The sequence below is a fragment of the Truncatella angustata genome, assembly GCF_020726525.1.
Source record: "Truncatella angustata strain MPI-SDFR-AT-0073 chromosome Unknown BKA67scaffold_7, whole genome shotgun sequence".
Taxonomy (NCBI): domain Eukaryota; kingdom Fungi; phylum Ascomycota; class Sordariomycetes; order Amphisphaeriales; family Sporocadaceae; genus Truncatella; species Truncatella angustata.
This window is the reverse complement of record NW_025763387.1, coordinates 1,853,394-1,870,678: the sequence shown is the minus strand read 5'-3', so window position 1 is coordinate 1,870,678 and position 17,285 is coordinate 1,853,394. Positions and strand designations below refer to the sequence as shown.

General features: G+C 47.7%; 3 protein-coding genes across 3 annotated transcripts; 1 reads left to right on the top strand and 2 right to left on the bottom strand.

Annotated features, from left to right (window-relative positions):
• Positions 1–196: 196 nt before the first annotated feature.
• BKA67DRAFT_576002 (spindle pole body formation-associated protein-domain-containing protein) lies at positions 197–2,923 on the bottom strand. Its single transcript, XM_046103537.1, has 2 exons — positions 2,512–2,923; positions 197–2,456 (listed from the first exon to the last, which is right to left on the bottom strand). Exons 1-2 carry the CDS (start codon positions 2,579–2,581, stop codon positions 376–378), a joined length of 2,151 nt encoding a protein of 716 aa, XP_045955345.1. The 5' UTR covers positions 2,582–2,923; the 3' UTR covers positions 197–375.
• BKA67DRAFT_576000 (anticodon binding domain of tRNAs-domain-containing protein) lies at positions 2,924–8,525 on the top strand. Its single transcript, XM_046103536.1, has 5 exons — positions 2,924–5,542; positions 5,600–5,959; positions 6,008–6,995; positions 7,054–7,472; positions 7,524–8,525. The coding sequence occupies exons 1-5, from the start codon at positions 3,149–3,151 to the stop codon at positions 8,250–8,252; spliced, it is 4,890 nt and encodes a 1,629-aa protein (XP_045955344.1). The 5' UTR covers positions 2,924–3,148; the 3' UTR covers positions 8,253–8,525.
• Positions 8,526–11,362: 2,837 nt separating this feature from the next.
• On the bottom strand, positions 11,363–13,643 carry BKA67DRAFT_661787 (uncharacterized protein; the record flags this gene model as incomplete). Its single annotated transcript, XM_046107884.1, has 5 exons — positions 11,363–12,460; positions 12,542–12,807; positions 12,904–13,034; positions 13,088–13,469; positions 13,550–13,643. 5 exons carry the CDS (start codon positions 13,641–13,643, stop codon positions 11,363–11,365), a joined length of 1,971 nt encoding a protein of 656 aa, XP_045955343.1.
• Positions 13,644–17,285: the final 3,642 nt, after the last annotated feature.

Below are 17,285 nucleotides of genomic sequence, written 5' to 3'. Positions count from 1 at the left end.
GCTGGTTGTGGGCGGGCGCTGGTTCTGGGCGAGCGGGATTTGATGGCCTGGAGGCATGTAGGCGCTGCTTCGCCCGTGAAAGGCGAGCCTCTAGCTCGGCGATCTCGTTTTCAATGGCTTCGCGAGGCTCGTCATCATTCGCGAAGCTCATGTTGCGACAGTCGACACGTTTGGATGGTCATAAATGTGAAGTTGGAGACGAGATAATGGAGATGCTTGGCGGCGATACACCGCTTAATTTCATAATTGCCTACCAAACTCCACCACCGCATTCATGACATACTAGTCCAAATTCATGGATATCCGGATTCAAGTCATACAATCTACCCAAGGGGCTATTCCGTCACCTTTATCGCGCTCCAGTCATACCGTACGTCAAGGCCGCATGTTTTCTTTGCCGCCTAATCTCTGCCTACTTCGCCGCTTCTGTTCCAATCTTGCTCTCGCTGCAGCTTGACGGTCCGCGGGAAGTGTACATCGAGACGCATTCGCAGTAAGAATGGTATCGTCGCGATTAGGCCCACCGAGTTTGGCGAAGCGGTTTTGGAGAAGATCGAAGCCGGGCAGCTCGAAATTGGGCGAGTGTGCGCGAGCTGTGCGAGAGTTCGCCGTATAACGAGAGTTCGTGAGATTGTCCAAGGCATCTCGCATGATCGCCCTTTCGCCAGTACTGATAATTTGACGAGAAATAGAGGGCTTTCCGCTGGCCTGGTATTTGTCTGGTGCAGCCTCGTTGACTTTGTCAGACATAACTCTGCGGGAACCAGCCACGGGTTTCAATATCTTGTTTGTGCTGATATTTGCCACCGTACCCAAAGGCGGCACGTCCAGTTCACCTGTAGCCAAATCATGATCACGCCTCCTGCTCTCCATGCGATCTCGTCTCTCCTTTCTAAGTTGCTCCTCGATATCCCGCAAGCTATCCGTCAAATCTGAGGGGAAGCGCTGGGTACCTAATCTTTGACTCGGACTATCAGCAAGAGATTGCAAGGTAAAGTCGAGCGTGAGGTCTTCAGCAGACATCGAGCGCTGTGGGCGTGTGAGTTTAGCCTTTTCATGGATCGAAGGCTTATTTATAGACGCCATATCTGCCTTGAGATCCTGTGTGATCTTGTTGTGCCGGGCCAAGGCAGCATCCAGGCTCTTCGGGCGACTCGAAGAGGCATTGCTCTGCTTGAGTAGTTTGACTTCCTGCTCGAGTTCGGCAATTCTATCGTTCTTCTCCTTTAGAACTTGCAGCGCTTGACTCCGTGATGACTTCGCGTTCTCCTTAAGAGTGTCGAACTCCCTTTGGAGTTTCTTGAGCTCGTCATCTTTGCGCTCTGCCTCTTCCTTTGCGTCGCGCAGTTGCTTCTCAAGCTTCTTGACTGACGGGGGTCGCGAAGAGTCTGCCACGATTCGCTTGTTCTCGTCTCCGATTTTCGTGGCTCTTTGTTCTGCAAGGATCAAGTCGGACTTGAGGCGTTCGTTATCTTCGCGCATTCTTTTCATCTCTTTGAGCTCATTTCTTGCCCGACGCAGTTCTCGATTGGTCTCCAGCAACGTCTTCTCAGTACGCGGCGATGCATCCATGCGGGGATGCTGCAACTTGCCGTCGTCCTGATCCCTTATCGATGACTCTAACTCCTTGATCCTGTCCCTGTATCGGATGGCCAAAGCAGTCTTCTCTGCAAGTTTCTCCATCAACGTGGTGTCATCAGTGTCGGAAGCCTTTCTTCGTTTGCTGGTCGTCTGCAAGCCTGACTCCCTTAACTGCTCCTCCATTTGCTTCACTTTCTCCTGCTCCTCTTTGAGCCGTTGATTCAACTCTATAGCTTCAGCATCCTTTTTCTGAGCATAGATCTTAGCTAAGTGCTTGTATTTGACAAGCCTCTCCATTTCTGCCCTGGCATCGTCGCTATATTTATTGAACTCGGATTTCCAATACTTGCCAGACCTGGAGTGAGGCTCATTAAGATCCACTGTCACGTCATGGTTGCAAGCATCGTCTTCCCATTCCTCATCCGATACATCCTGAGCTGGCTCTGTTTCTCGGGTGGCGGCGGCGGTTTCCTTGGTGCTATCGCTTTTGGTCTCGGCCCCAAGTTTCTTAGACTTGTTCGATCTGGCCTCCTCAAGTCTCTGCTGGAGAGTCTTCTTTCGTGCGCTTGCGCTGGTGGATTTCGCGGCCAATGAGTTCGGGTCACCATTAGTGCCAGCTTTCGTATCGTGGTCGAATGAAACGCGCTTTCGGCGAGCTGTTGCCGTGCCCGGCGTGAGGAGAATGCCAGTAGGTTTTGCGGGCGATCTCGTATCCCTCAACAAGGCGTCATCGTCCCTGCTGTTTACCAGATCGCGCTGCGCAGGCGCATTTGTTTCTTTTCGGGGTGCAGGCGTGCCGAAGATGGCACGTTGGATGGCGCGAGCAGCAAAGACGGGCGCCGGGGTGTCAGGAGCCTCAATCTGGGTAGTATCGCCTATGAGGTGTCAGCGACAACAATGGAGTGTTTTGGAGTTATGACGCGACTTTACCATCCTCCGGCGGCGCGTCTCTTGCGCCGGTGGCACCTTGAATGCCTTTCTTCAGAGCCCAGCCCAACATGCTGGCCAAAATTCAAAAACCGAAGCTCAGGGTGGTGTTCTTCAAAGCATAGCACAGCGTGTGGTTGCGATGTATTATCAAAACATGCGAACTACCAATGGCGGCCGGCGATGCATGCGATGTGGAACGAAGCGCGAGTTGCTATTTACTCACTGCCTGTTTAGGATTGGGGCTTGTCCCGCTGTCAAAAGCTCAGAGCCAGCTTACGGATCCGCAGAGTTAGCTGGATCGCAGTGCCTGGGGTGCTGAAGAACGTGCTGAACGTGCTGAACTGCCAGCGCAGAAGCAGTGGACCGGTTCTCGGCGCCACATTTTGCCGGGGCTACGTTACCGCCACTTCGCAGTTGAAGCTTGGCATAGCATAGCGCCCCACTACTGCCCAAAGTACTTGATTCAGCTGAAGGTTCAGGTTGACGATCATCTTTCTTCCATGTAACCACCATTTCACCTTGCAACCAGTCCTGATATAATATTGCAGTATGGCTTCATCTCGGTAAAGACTCACAGCTTCGGCTGTGATCTTACTCATTCGTCCATCCAAACTTCGGACGACAATAACAAGCTACCATGCCTACCGCCTGGAAAACCACAGGGCAAAGAAAGCCCCCCCTGCAAACCGCCAAAAGCAACGATGACTCAACCTATCCTGGGCTCAAACCCATGAGCCCAGAACCAGTTGCCATGGCCAAAACCCAGTACACAGAGACTCAACAAGAAGAGATGATGGTTCTGCAGGCCATCTATGGTGATGACTTCATTGAGCACAAGGCTGCAAACACCGCTTGGCAGCGCTCAGAGCCTGCCTTCGATATCCGTATCAAAGCTTTTTCTGATGAAGAAGTTGCTGTCACACTTGGCATTGTGCTCACTGCCACTTACCCCAAGTCAGTTCCGCTACTCAGCTTAAAGGATGACAGCAGCCTCAGTGACTCCACAAAATTCAAGGTTCAGAAGTTCATCGCATCTAAGCCACGAATTTTGGCCGAGGCTGGCCAGAATGAGCCCATGATACATGAAATTGCTTCCGGTCTCCAAGAAATTCTTGAAGATGCTGCACAGGCCAAAGCACAAGGCTCGGAACTCCCATCCCTGGAGGAAGAGCGAGCTGCTCATGAAGCCGAGGTGGCTCGACTGGCTCAGGAACAGCAATCCGAGGAAGAGCGCAAGAGCAAAGAGAAAAGTGCAGAAGAGGAACGTGTGATGCATAACATGATACTGGAAGAGATCAGGCGACAACGTGCCAAGGAAAAGGAGTCCAAGAAAAGGGGTAAACCACCATCCCTGGCCATGATGCACTCCGAAGACTCGCAAGTGCATGAAGCTGATAATGTTAGCTTCGATGAGCCTTGCAGGATCACAGGTTTGTCAGGCAATGATGCTTACTTCACAACCGTGACAGGAAGATCAGAGTATCGCCAAGGTTTGATTGCATCAACTTACACTGTCCGCGCGGTATTGGTGGATAACCGAAATTTCCCTTCACTTGCTCTCAAGGAGGTTGAGTTGAAGCCAAACCCCAAGGATCCGTCTTCGTTCAAGAAGCACCTTCTGAGCTTAGAGAGTAAGCTCAAGTCAGTCAAGCAGTTGGCACATCCGAACCTACTCAATGTGATTGATTTCCGCATTGACCGTGACACTCGAGAAAATGAGGCGTCGCAAACTCGCATGGTGCGAGTGCTTACTCCACTGGCCGATAAAGGTTCGCTTGACGAGCTTCTGGAACTCACAGGTCAAGTAGCAATCAGCAAAGTCAGATCCTGGACTACAGACCTGCTTTCTGCATTAGGATTTCTTCACAGTCAAGGTTTGGTACATGAAGACATCCATCCTGCGAATATTCTTCTTTTCAGAGAGAGTTCCGGTCACGTGGTGCCTAGGCTTGCTGATGCTTCCTATCAACGCGAACTGCACACAGTTTGTCGCAAGTCCCGCGCTGTCTCTATACTCAATTCGGCAAGATCGACCTATTGGCATCCACCAGAACTAGATAGCGGATTAGGGCCCCTCAACCAGAAGACAGACATCTGGGACTTTGGTGTGGTCTTCCTGCAAATGGTATTTGGTCTGGACATTTTTGAGAAGTATGAGAAACCTTCAATTCTTATGTCTAGACTTGCACCGTCTCTGCACGAACTTGTGTCCAAATTTTTTAAACATGATCCGGGGCGGCGCCCTCGCGCTGCAGACTTGCGCTCAAGTGAATTCTTGGCAACAGACGCGCCTATCTATGCCGATGATGGCCACAATCCCCTGTCACCGTCACAATCGTTCACATCGCTTCCGAAAACAGATGAGTTCAGGCGTAGACTTGACTCATCAGCATTAGCGCCGTCGTTCTCGAGATTCAAGAGCGAATTCCACGAAGAAGGCCGTCTCGGAAAGGGTGGCTTTGGTGAGGTCATCAAGGTTCGCAAGAAGATTGATGGTCAAACTTATGCCATCAAAAAGGTGGTGACCAAGGCCACAAAGAGTCTGACTTCCCTGCTGAAAGAAGTCTCCACGCTGTCTGCCCTCAGTCATCCCTCAATCGTGCGATATTATGACGCCTGGACAGAGCAACTTGCTGAGCCTGCAGACACGGAAGGAGAGACATCCACAGAGGGATTTAGCACTCAGCAGTCTCTTGGTACCACATCGAACGAAATGGATATACAGTTTGCCACGAGTACGGGTGGGTTAGACTTTATGTCGTCGGCCAACATAAACGATGGATATTACCATGATGACGATGATGATTCGGATGACGATGATGATGACGAAGATACGGCGGATGACGACGAAGAAGAAGACGAAGAAGAAGAAGAGAACGACGACAACGTTGGCATTGTATTTGAAGTGTCCACTGCCAACGATGATTCGTCAGTCAAAAATCAATTACCTATCATACCCAGGCGAACCAGAAGTCACACTCATTCTGGCTACAAAGTGCTCTACATCCTGATGGAATACTGTGAGAAGAAGGTAGGCTATTATCATCTCGATGCATCATTAATTCGTTGCTAATCCTACCACTCATAGACTCTACGCGATCTCATAACGCAAAACCTCTATGAGAATGACGAAGAAGTATGGCGTTTGTTCCGTGAGATCTTAGATGGTCTCAATTACATGCATACTTTCCACAATATCGTGCATCGTGATCTGAAACCAGAGAACATCTTTATCAGCAGAGGTACAGACGGTGTTGCGCATGTCAAGATCGGAGACTTTGGCCTAGCCACAGGCGGACAGGTCGTTGCAGAGAACCGAGCTGCTGGGCTGGCGGATTCTAGTGGAATGAGTAATGTCGGCACCGCTTTATACTCGGCTCCTGAGCTGGACCGCAGCAATGGACCAGATGACGGGCCCTTTAAGATCGACGACTCCCGGAAACTTGATGTGAGTCCCAGCCCGTGCTGTATTGGCATTCCAAGCTAATTTCCGCAGATGTATGCGCTCGGCATCATTTTCTTTGAAATGCTGTATAAGCCTATGGGTGGTCATGAACGCATCACAGTTTTGAATAATCTTAGAGCAAAACAGCCGACCTTCCCCACTGATTTCAAGCCGTCTGACAAGGTGCAAACTGAAATTGTCCTGTCCCTTGTTACGCATAGCGCAAATCAACGACCTTCCAGTTCGGAACTACTTCGTGGTGGCAAAGTACCAATGCCCATGGAAAGCGAGACTCTACAAAGAGCTCTTGCCGAGATCTCCGATCCGTTGTCTACACATCACCAAAAACTGGTTACAGCAATGTTCTCAAAGCCCGTTGACAAGACGAAAGATTATACCTGGGACATGTCGATATCTAAGGCGTCATCGACGGAGTTGCTCTTCCAAGGTATTGTCAAAGATGAGCTCATTTCGATTTTTCGTCGTCATGGAGCCGTCGAGGCCAATACAAATCCGATTTATCCACGGTCTGCACATTACACCCAGAACGTATTCGAGCTGCTAGATCGAGGAGGTAGTGTATTGCAACTGCCTTATGATCTAATGCTGGGCAATGCCAGAGCTCTTGCTAAACACACCGATTCTTCTATTGTCCCAAAGACCTTCACCTTTGGGAATATCTACCGCGACCGGTACAGCGGAGGCCAGCCTGATGTCTTTGGGGAAGTTGGGTTTGACATGATGTCAACAGATACCCTAGATCTTGCCTTGAAGGAGGCTGAGGTTTTGAAAGTACTAGATGAGGTTGTTGATGCCTTCCCATCACTCAGTCAGATGTGCTTCCATGTGGGACATTCCGATCTCTTGCAGCTGATATTCGATTTCTGCGACGTAGATCGCAGTGTTAGGAAGGCTGCAGCGGAAATATTGAGCAAACTCAATATTCATACCTTCACATGGCAGAAAATCCGGGCTGAGCTTCGCTTGTCGGGCTTGACAGTGACGAGTATTGATGAGCTACAACGCTTTGATTTTCGAGGTAAGCACCTTTCAAGAAACTGTGCCATGGAAGCTTCGAATATAACATTGTGATGCAGATACGCCAACAAAAGCCTTCTCGAAATTGAAGAATGTGCTGGAAGGAAGCAAGATGTATGATAGGGCCCAGCCGACAATAAGTCATCTCCGAGAAGTTATCAGCTTCGCAAAACGGCTTGGCGTTCACAGTAAGATTTACATCACTCCACTGAGCAGCTTCAGAGAGGACTTCTTCAAGGAAGGCATGCTCTTCCAGTGCGTGTACGACAAAAAGTTCAAGGACGTGTTCGCAGTAGGTGGAAGATATGATAGCTTGATCAAGGAACATCGACCTCGAGTGGGCAACCAAAGCCAACAACCACATGCTGTAGGGTTCAGTCTCGCATGGGAGAAACTGGCGAGAATACCAAGAGCTGCAGGCAAGGCTTTCTTGAAGAAGACTGAGGTCGAACATCAGGGCATGTTCAATACCAAGAGGGTTGGTGTTATTTCTCTCTCCGTTGAATGAGGCGATTACTAATTGTGACAGTGTGATGCTCTCGTTGCAAGTTTTGATTCCGGCATACTACGCACAGATGCCGTCGAAATCCTACAAACACTCTGGGCACATGATATTAGTGCTGAATTAGCAAAAGATGCGCGATCACCAGAAGACTTGTTGGCAAAATACCGTGATGAGAGCTACTCCTGGATCATTTTTGTCAAGCAAGATGCTGTCCTTAAGGTCAAGACGATGGGCCGCAAGGACGTCCCCGACGCTGAAGTTCCCACACCTCAGCTTCTGAGCTGGTTAAGAGCTGAGCTAAGAGAACGTGATCGACATCTTGCTTCTCGAGCATCCGATTTCACAAGTGGCTCCACCTCGCTCGACAAGACAAGCAATTTTGCAAACCCGGAGCAGAAAGTACACGTTTTAGTCGCTGGGACGAAATCGAAGAAGTTTAATCGTCGCATGGTCGTGGAGCACGCGCAAGCGAATGCGGCAAGCCTGTTAGAGAACTTCCTCGATGGACCTATTGCTGCCGTTGAGGCTTCTGATGTGGTGCTGGATCTTATTGAGGATACCGTCCTGTCTGATGGTGATAGCTGGCGCAAAGCCGAGCAGTCGGTCGAGGTGAAGGAGCGCAATTACATGCGCGAGATCCACGGCATGCTGCTGACATGGCGCAACAGCTACCAAATGAAGAATGGGAGTAAGCATGCATTCGTCTACAACTTCAGGACGAAAAAATGCATATATTACGATTTGAGTGCATAGAGTGCATGATTGTGGGATTGCGGGTTGATCACGGATGGGATACAGAATTCTGACTAGTTTCGATGGGATGATACACGAGGTCATGAGAAAGGAGATATGAATCAATGTTTATGCGCTGTTGAAAAATGAAACACAGGTTTGCTTTCATGGCGATACCCAAATAGAGTCGATATTTTCTTCTTTTCAGTTCTTTTTTTCTTTTTTCTTTCTTCATATATATGTGCGCCCCATGTTGGCGCAAGGAAATTCCAAATCTGTACTGAAGTACAAAACCACTTATCGACCGATATGGCCATAAAAATCCATTTTGCTTCGTTGTAAAAGAGTGTATTAGTTACCTGGATTGCTGTCAAAATCGTAGAACATTCCAGTCGATTTTGGTAACTATACTGATTTACAATCTAAGAAGTTGCGGGTTATAAAGCTGTAGTTCTATGTTTTTATATGCCTAGCTTTCCACGTCAACCTTCATTTCGCTATAACCAACCTTTCTTCTCCTTGGCCGAAAGTAGACCAATACAATCGTAGGGAAACTATGCAGGTTCGGTAGACTCATTGGAATGGTCAGCAATCACTTATCATTATGAAAATTGCTTTATACTTTTAGGATCAGATCTGTTAGTTGTCTCTTGTATCTAACCTCTAGGGGCTCAAGGATCAAATGTTCATTTCGCCGTACAACTCGGAGCTAATCTTTTTGAACGATTTCACGAAGCAAATCTTATACGGAACCATTAAGACCACTTTACTCATTATGTAATGGATAGATGATGATAATAAGGCATAGTTGGGGGCTGTTATGGATAAGTGCAGCGTTAGAGACTACGCCACGACGGGCGTGCCAACTTTGTTGGCATGTTAGTTCGAAACTAGCAACGAGATTATACACAAGAATATTTGTCCTTATTTATACAACGTAAAACCAGTCAATCTAAATGTATGCTTCTATCACATTATAGCATTCGTCTAAACGGACTTCACTATATTACTCAAGACACATAACGAACGATATCAAGGATTTCCTGGCGGTGGTAATAAAACACACTAAAACCAGTGCAAAATAATCGCAGCTCGCCTCCTTGTAATACCACTCGATCAGATTATCGGTGATCAGGAATAGGAATCTTCTCATTAAATTGCTATTCTCGACAATTAACGCCGCCATTTAATGAGAAATCAGTCCTATACGATCCACGTGACTGGACCTGCTGAACGCGGTGCTACGTAGTTTTTCTCTCAAAGAAATCTCACAAACCTATTTCCCTCTAACGTAAATCATTTCATGTTTGATCTACATACCTAGGTTCACATTCGTTATCATTAATTGAATCCACCACTTTGCAAACTGAACATCAATACTTGGCACGGTATAAGACATTGCATATTACTCTTTAAACTTTGATTCACACTAGTTAGCCTTTCAGTATTCCTACCACGAAAATTATAATAATGTGTCTACCAAACCGGCAGCCCACGTTGGAAATTAAAATTCCGACTTGCGACACGACAAGTTGGAGCACTTCTGCCGTAGCCCAACTGTGGGAAAGGGCGAGTTCAGCGTTTCACATGGCTTGACGGCTCGGAGATTGCTCGACTATAGTTTGAAAACAGATGTACTTGGACTTTTCAGACCTATTTTGTGTGTGGATATATCGCAGACTAATAAAATGACTAGTCGTCAGATATGAAACCCGGTCAAGAGTATCGATTCGAATTATGATAATCAAAACTGCCCCCTTCGACGACGGACTTGATGGTGCTGAAGACAAGAAGTTCTATCATAGAATCTTTGTAAATAAGAAAGGTTGAGGCGGAAGAAAGGACAATGACTCCAAGGAAGTTGAAAGCTCTACAATGAAGGCTGTCTTTATAGCTATACACTGCGTAACTTGAGGTTCACGGTTAGCGAAGACTAGCAAATTGTTACTAAATTTAGTGAATAGCTAAATAGAATAGGCCGAGTCGTTAAGTCGATTGTCGACTCCACGGGATCGATTCCAAATTCCCAGTCTGGAAAGGTATATTAAGAAGAAGCTAGCCACATGTGCTTCATATATGTTCCGAAAGGCTTGTGTGAAATATGTAAAACTTGGTATTAAAGCTTAAGACCATTACAATTCAATTAACGTTCATCGTAGGGCTCCACTACTTGGATCAGGCAACGCTTATAACATAAACTCTTAATCGTGGAACATGTTTGGCTACTTTCGACGAAGAGGGAGCAAACGTAAAGGTAGTGCTTGTACCCAAGCTCATAAAATGCTTCGACGCAATAAGAGTGGCTAACCAGCAGATTCCCGCAATTTCACGTCATAAAATGATTCTGCCCATGAAGTCAATGCAATATCTGAAAGACGAGTTTTGCTTCGCTTACCCATCTACGGAAGGTGCCTAGAGTAATAAGGTTATATAGAAGAGACTAGAACAAGCCTGCATAGTGTCCAAGTCAAACCACCAACTACAACAGGTGGTAGTATTAAGTTCGTAGACTAACGACGGGCTAAAACCGTTACGTTATACATAACCGACACTTATCCAGTGACCCCTGTTCCCTCTTTAGCCAGACTGCCGTGACCGATTCTGATTATTAGTTAGTTTCCGTCCTAGAGAAAAGGGCAAATGTTCCTTTACGTCCAGCGGCGATGAACGAGAACCGGCCATAATACAAAATTGTATTCGTTACGTGAGTAGAGAGCGAATGCTTGTTCTGAATCCACGCATATGCCCCTACCGTAGATTGAGTGAATGCACAGGTAAAGATACGCGGGTAACAGTGGCTATGTCTTGACATTATACACAACTATTGGCGTACTATAAAGTCTTGCATGTGGTTCGATGCATTAATCGGCGGCACTATGTAGAGCCTCAATCTAAAATAAAGTCTAGTATAATAGGGGAGATAGGCATAACCACATGAGTGTGTTAGATCATACTGGAAGCCACTGTTTGTTTATAGTGAGATCGGTTAGATCTGTCCCAAACCACTAACTGTTTGTGGCTGGTTAACCATCAAGAGGCTTAATATTTACGTTTGGTAAACGGGCACGCTACCCTTCGTCAGTTTAATCCAGGTTAATATTATATCGATGAAACACGTCTTCCATAGTACACTAAGCAGGACATAACCGCCCGTTCTGGGTCGGGTAGTACTCGATCTGACCCGTTATATACCAGTCCTCAGAACCCACAGCTTGAGTAGCGTATAAAAGACCCCAGGGGTCATACTTCTTTTTCAGCATGTACAAATAAGCATAGTTGTCACCGTAAAGTGCGTGCTGGAAGTCGGGCTCATTGATGTCACATTCGTTCAGGTAGGTGCCAGAGCCCGGACTCACATCACGCCACGGCTGCAGAGCCTTGACTGCTGCCCTGTTGGCCTCGGCAATCTGCTCGCCAGTGTAGTTTGCGCCGTAGACGACGTTGGACATGGCAAATGCGAGACCTGTGCGCCATGCCGGAAGAACAGCGTTGCTCTGGTTCAGGGCTGAGTTGATTGGGGGCTTGACGTAGTAAATTGTGACCATGCCGCCAGCCTCGGCGGTGCCGCGCAGCACGGCACTCTGGGCGGCGAGCTTCTCGGCGTTCTTCCAGTTACTTTCGGGGAAGATGCGGGAGGTGGTATGGAAGAACCAGTATCCGGCGGTGTTGGAATCGGTTGTCCAGGTATCTTCGTAAGCGGCAAGATACCCGTCAAATGTGGTGTAGTTGAGGTTCTCAACAACCACTCCAATGGAACTGAGGTTGTTGAAGAGGGGGGCGTTAATGGCTTTGAGTTCCTCCATGCTCAAACCAGGGGCAATTTGGGGAGCCATTGATAGAGTACAGTCGATTGTGTCAGTGCAGGCAACAGACCAGTAAGTGAAAATTCCGGCCTCCGTCCATGCGGGTGCCAGAGCGTGGAAAGAATCCATGCCCTCCCAGAACTCATCGGCTGTGACGTTTCCTCTCGAGAAGGTGTACGTAAGTCGGGTGATTGGGGTCTTGGGCCATGCGCGGTACACGACGGACGTGACGATACCGTAGGTAGAAGGTCCGGCACCACGCAATGCGAAGAACAGGTCTGGATGAGACTTCTCGTCAACAGAGACGAATCTTCCATCTGGAAGGACAACTTCCATGCTGAGGATTTGGTCAGCACCCATGCCGTATTTTGGCATCAAGGGCGAATTGCCACCGCCAAGGAAGAAACCACCGGCAATACCAACAGTCTGGCTCATATCGTTAGCTTATGCTTCTGGTAGGGCTTTTTCTGGCCATATGGTGCGATGGGGAAAGATTTGTGAACGTACCCGGGCAAGGGGCCCGACGACTTGCAACCCATGGGCTTCAGCCGCCTTGAAGAGTTGCTCGGTGCTGACTCCGGAGCCAATCTTGAAAGCAGGACCGCCATACTTGTTAGCTTCGCCGAGGAATTCAATATCTGTCAGAAAGTGTGTCCAAATAGACAGGGCTCCGCCACCGGTGGACTTCGCATTGAAGTCATGTCCGCTGTTTTTGACATTGAGACGCAAGTTGAGATTGCGGGCAAAGTTCACTGCGAGTTGGATCTGGGCAACTAGAATATAATGGTCAGCAAATACAAGAGGCAGCTTATTGTTGGTTCAACTTGGGAATGGCAACACGGGAGAAAAGGGATGAGATATCAACTTACCATTGGTAACGTTGACGACGTATGCAGGCATACCGCCGTCGGTGCAGGTTGCGTTGGGCCTAGCGAAGGACGGTGGTATGCACGTAACACCCTCGTTGATGGGCCAGTCAATTGCAGTGGGATCAGCAGCCCTTTGTTTGAGTTACCAAAGATAGCACTTGTGATGTATCAAAAGGGCACATACAGATATGCAGGATCATTCCAGTTCGCGGTCACTGCTTCACATTGGCCCTCATCATACTGATCCCAATCTGGGTAGCAAACGGCTGAGAGCGGGACGGCTTCAATAAGCCTACCACCCAGCACATTGTTAAGTAGCGTCCAGATGATTCTGGACGGCCACAGTCGATCGCTGGGATGAAGCTTGCATGAGGTAGAACCGCGTTTTTGTAAAGCGACATCATCTGAGTTACCAAAGCTGAAGAGATCTGCATCCGTGATGTTTTGAACAGAATTTGACAAGTTCGAAATGACAATGTCGGTGAGCTGGGTTGCTTCGAAGCCAAAGTAGTCAATGCCCGATGCCGACGAGTCCGTCGCGACCTGTTCTTCCGCAGGTCCTATGGCTGATGACCACTGGCAGTATCAGCATACTACGATTACCACGTGTGAATAGGAGCATTCATGCGCATGCTACGTTTCTTACCGGCAACTGTTGCATTCGTCACACCCTCCGCATACGCAAGAGAAGTGGCTGCGGCCACAAGCGACAGAGCCGTACAGAGCCCCTGACAATGCATCCCGGTGAACGAAGGAATCTTGAGAAGAACAAATGAGTAGGATAGTGACCGGATATGCCACCAATGAGCGAAGAGACAGATACCTATGCTTATATGAGCCTTTGCTCTTCGATTCCGTTCCCAGTCGACTCCAAGGGCTCCTTGGAACCATGCGGTTCTCGTTTACTCGCATCCACTACGTATGCTTGCTGGCTCGCGCGGTGGAGTCACAAATTTATTGCGGGCAAGCTGGGGCTGTCTCAGAAATACTATGTATTGGTATTCCACTATTACCCATGTCTAGCTTACAGGAGAAGTGATAAGGCCGGGGCATACGGCTAATGCCGAGTCACTAGTTAAGCAAGACTAGAAACAGATTGCAAAGGGCCACAAGAACAAGTAAGTTGAATCACCCTCTGGACTGTGGAAATGGCAGGATGATTGGGTCGGTAATCGATGGATGCTTCCGTGAATCGTCGCTACCGTCGCTGGGCTGTCTTTATCACGCGCAAGCCGATGCGTACTAATCAATAATCATTTACAAAGCGTCCTTGAATATAGATCAGCCCCGGCTTCATGATGTTAAATACCAGAACATGCACTAATTATGTCTTTGTTCATTTAACCAGTCAGCTACGGTCGACCCGCAAATGGCGATCACCCATTTGTGCTTGAAGAAATAGTTAGAAGTGTCGAAGCTGGTCTGACGGAATTGTAAGTGGTAGAACACCTTTGCCGACGGTAGCCAATCCTCAAGCCTCCCTTCTCACTTGCTAATTGGTACTGCGCTGCGATAAATAATGGAATTGGCTGAAATGCCTTGATTGAACGCAGGGACGGGGAAATTTATCCGCCGTCTCCATTACTGACCTTGTCGTGCCAACTAAAGGCGACGGTTGAACGCATGCTCCAATAGCAGCGAGTGCAGGATTTCTTGTTACCGGCTCAATTCCCGAGGTTGTTGACAAGCCATATTTCACTTGGCGGCCGGAGCAGTTTACTCAATAAGGCTTGGACGATGTGTAATGCTGGGTCGGCCCCTGGCCACAATGCTATCGTGCGGCTTGAGGCTCTGGTAAGCTATACGAAATGGGCCCAGAACAGATAATAACAATCAGTCGATGAATCATGTGGTACCGCATTGCTGCAGTATACCTTGATCTATCACAGTGGGTAATTGGTTTCGATTGCGCTCCATATACCCATGTCGTTGAAAATGGGAATACTAGCCCTCGTCTGGTGTCTGGGAAACTATATCTACTTGAAGCGACCGTTCACTTAATGCTATAAAGCTATGAAGACCACGCCCGAAGAACGGGAAATGTTAGATCGGACTGTTAGACGGTCTGTCAATTGTCCCGACATATACAATCTGAATGCCATAATTTCATGCCAGTGTGCCAACCACTAAACGTTATGGGAATAAGTAGGCGCAGTGAATTACTATTATTGGCGATTTTTTATATAGAAGATGAGGATCCATATCGCCTCGTCTTATTTTCGAAGTTCCCATCACACGGTTTCTGACATAGAGTAATTATTTTCATATGGGAGAACAGCGACTACTACATTAACGTCAAATGGTGCGGAAAGGCGTTTTCATACGCAAAAATGCAAGGCTGTCTTATATTTTTGACGGCGAAAAATACCAGTTTCTAGACCCTTGCTTCTTCGCGCAGATAAAGCCAATGGAAAACTACTATGCCTCACCGGGCTGCCACTCACTATAGCACGAGGGGATCATAGGGCGAGTCAGCAAAAAGCCACCGCACCGGGCGGGTAAGTGAGATATTAGCTTTATCTAGGGCAAAGAGGATGGGATGCCGAGGTTTCTAAGAGCTATGGCCATATGTGCTTGATATGCCGCGCAGGATATGTTATTAGTGATACAAATTGCCGTATGGCTCAAGATGCCCGATCCGGAAAGCGTTCGATGACATGGAAGACCCTGCAAAAGAACTATTGGAGAGCGCGTTGGATTGTTCTGGCAAGAATAGCAGGGGTTGGCGACCATCTCAATGCGGTTTGCTACATGAGTAGAAGAGACCACACCTCGTATAACCACCAAGTCAACCTGATCTTGGTGACCGAGTGATACTGCCTATTACCCACAGCCACTCTCGGGTTAAGACAACCATTTTTACGGGTAACTCGCCTTGCAGATGGTCGGAAGTTACGATGGTGACAAATTTAGTACGAGTTCCCATGCAGAGCGGCACCGCCGGACAAGTCACGCGTCGGAAAATTTGTGTTGCTCAGCCCTTCCCACCCTTACGAATTCGTCCTGGTGTGTCTATATAGGATTAGATCGTCACTTTATGTGTATAATTACACCTACAGCGTGCAAAACTAGCGGGGGAGGAGGGGAATCGAGATCCTATAAAATTATCTCCCTGGCGCCAGATTAGGGAATGGAACTAATGAGCCCTTGCGCGACAGCTATCCGATATCCGCTTACACTGTATGTAAACGCTTTGAACTGGATATTTGGTAATATGCGAGAGGCTATTGAGGATTTCTAAGCTTTCGCATGTGCTGATTAGGTGTAACCAGTCATATTTGAAAGCAGGGAGGATGTCCTTGACCGATAGCGAATCAGCTCGATTGTTTTCAGGACCGAAATCATATTATACCCAATCAATGCATTAAATAAAGTAAAAAAAAAACTAGTTTGTTGGATTTGGCGTCAGGATAAACGCTGAGAAAAATCAAGAATATATTAGCTTGATTAGATTGATGGTGCACGTCTACTTTCATGGGTGTGGGTGAAGCTGCTCGAGACTGAAGGCTATGCCTCAATAATATTATCCAGCTTCTACTTGACAAGATTACAATCTTGATAGATGGTTGGGAAGGTTGCAGGAAACGTATTGATTCGGTTGAGGTATGATGCCTTCTTAAGTGATGGTTTCCGGCTAAGCAGGACTTTCGAGGTGCATTGGAAAGTTGGTTGGACCTCACCAAAAACTTTGGCTGAGGAACTCGATTGAGATATTCCACTTCAAGCACCTACTCAAGTGCAAGAATATCACCGTGAGCCCATCAACCATCTTTAGATGGTGCGCACAGAAAAGCTGGTGTCTGGAGATTCTTGGAAATGAACCTGAGACTGGAGATGAGGTTCCGGCCTATAAAGGCTTGGCGCCGGTGCTAGGTTAGGTTAGTGTGTATTCCTTACACACTCAGTGAACTGCTGTGATTTACGTGTCCAAATACTCTGTCGAAAATGCTTGGCACACATCTGCGCCGTGCCTGAATATTATCGCCAAAAAGGATGAAATAAGCATACACTGGGTCAAGCCGTTGTTATACAATCATATTGCAGAAGAAAGGCAATGAAATAGTTACGAAAACACAAGTCATCTCGTCTGATGCTTTATTATTCCATCGTTGAACAATGGATAATGCAATCACAGATACATAGCTCTCACCGACGTGGTGGGGGGAGGTAAACTTCAGTGTGGTAGTGGGACAAACTCGACAACCAACTTTGCTTGGTTGGAAAAGTCTGAGGGAAGCAACCCTCTTTGGACCCACTCTTTTACGTACCTCCCCCAGGCATCGCACATTTTTTTTCCATCCCGAAAGTTTTACTACTTTGGACTTGATTCTCAACCAACCCGTCGCAGTCTCTTGGAGAATTACTAACCCAACAGCAAAGGT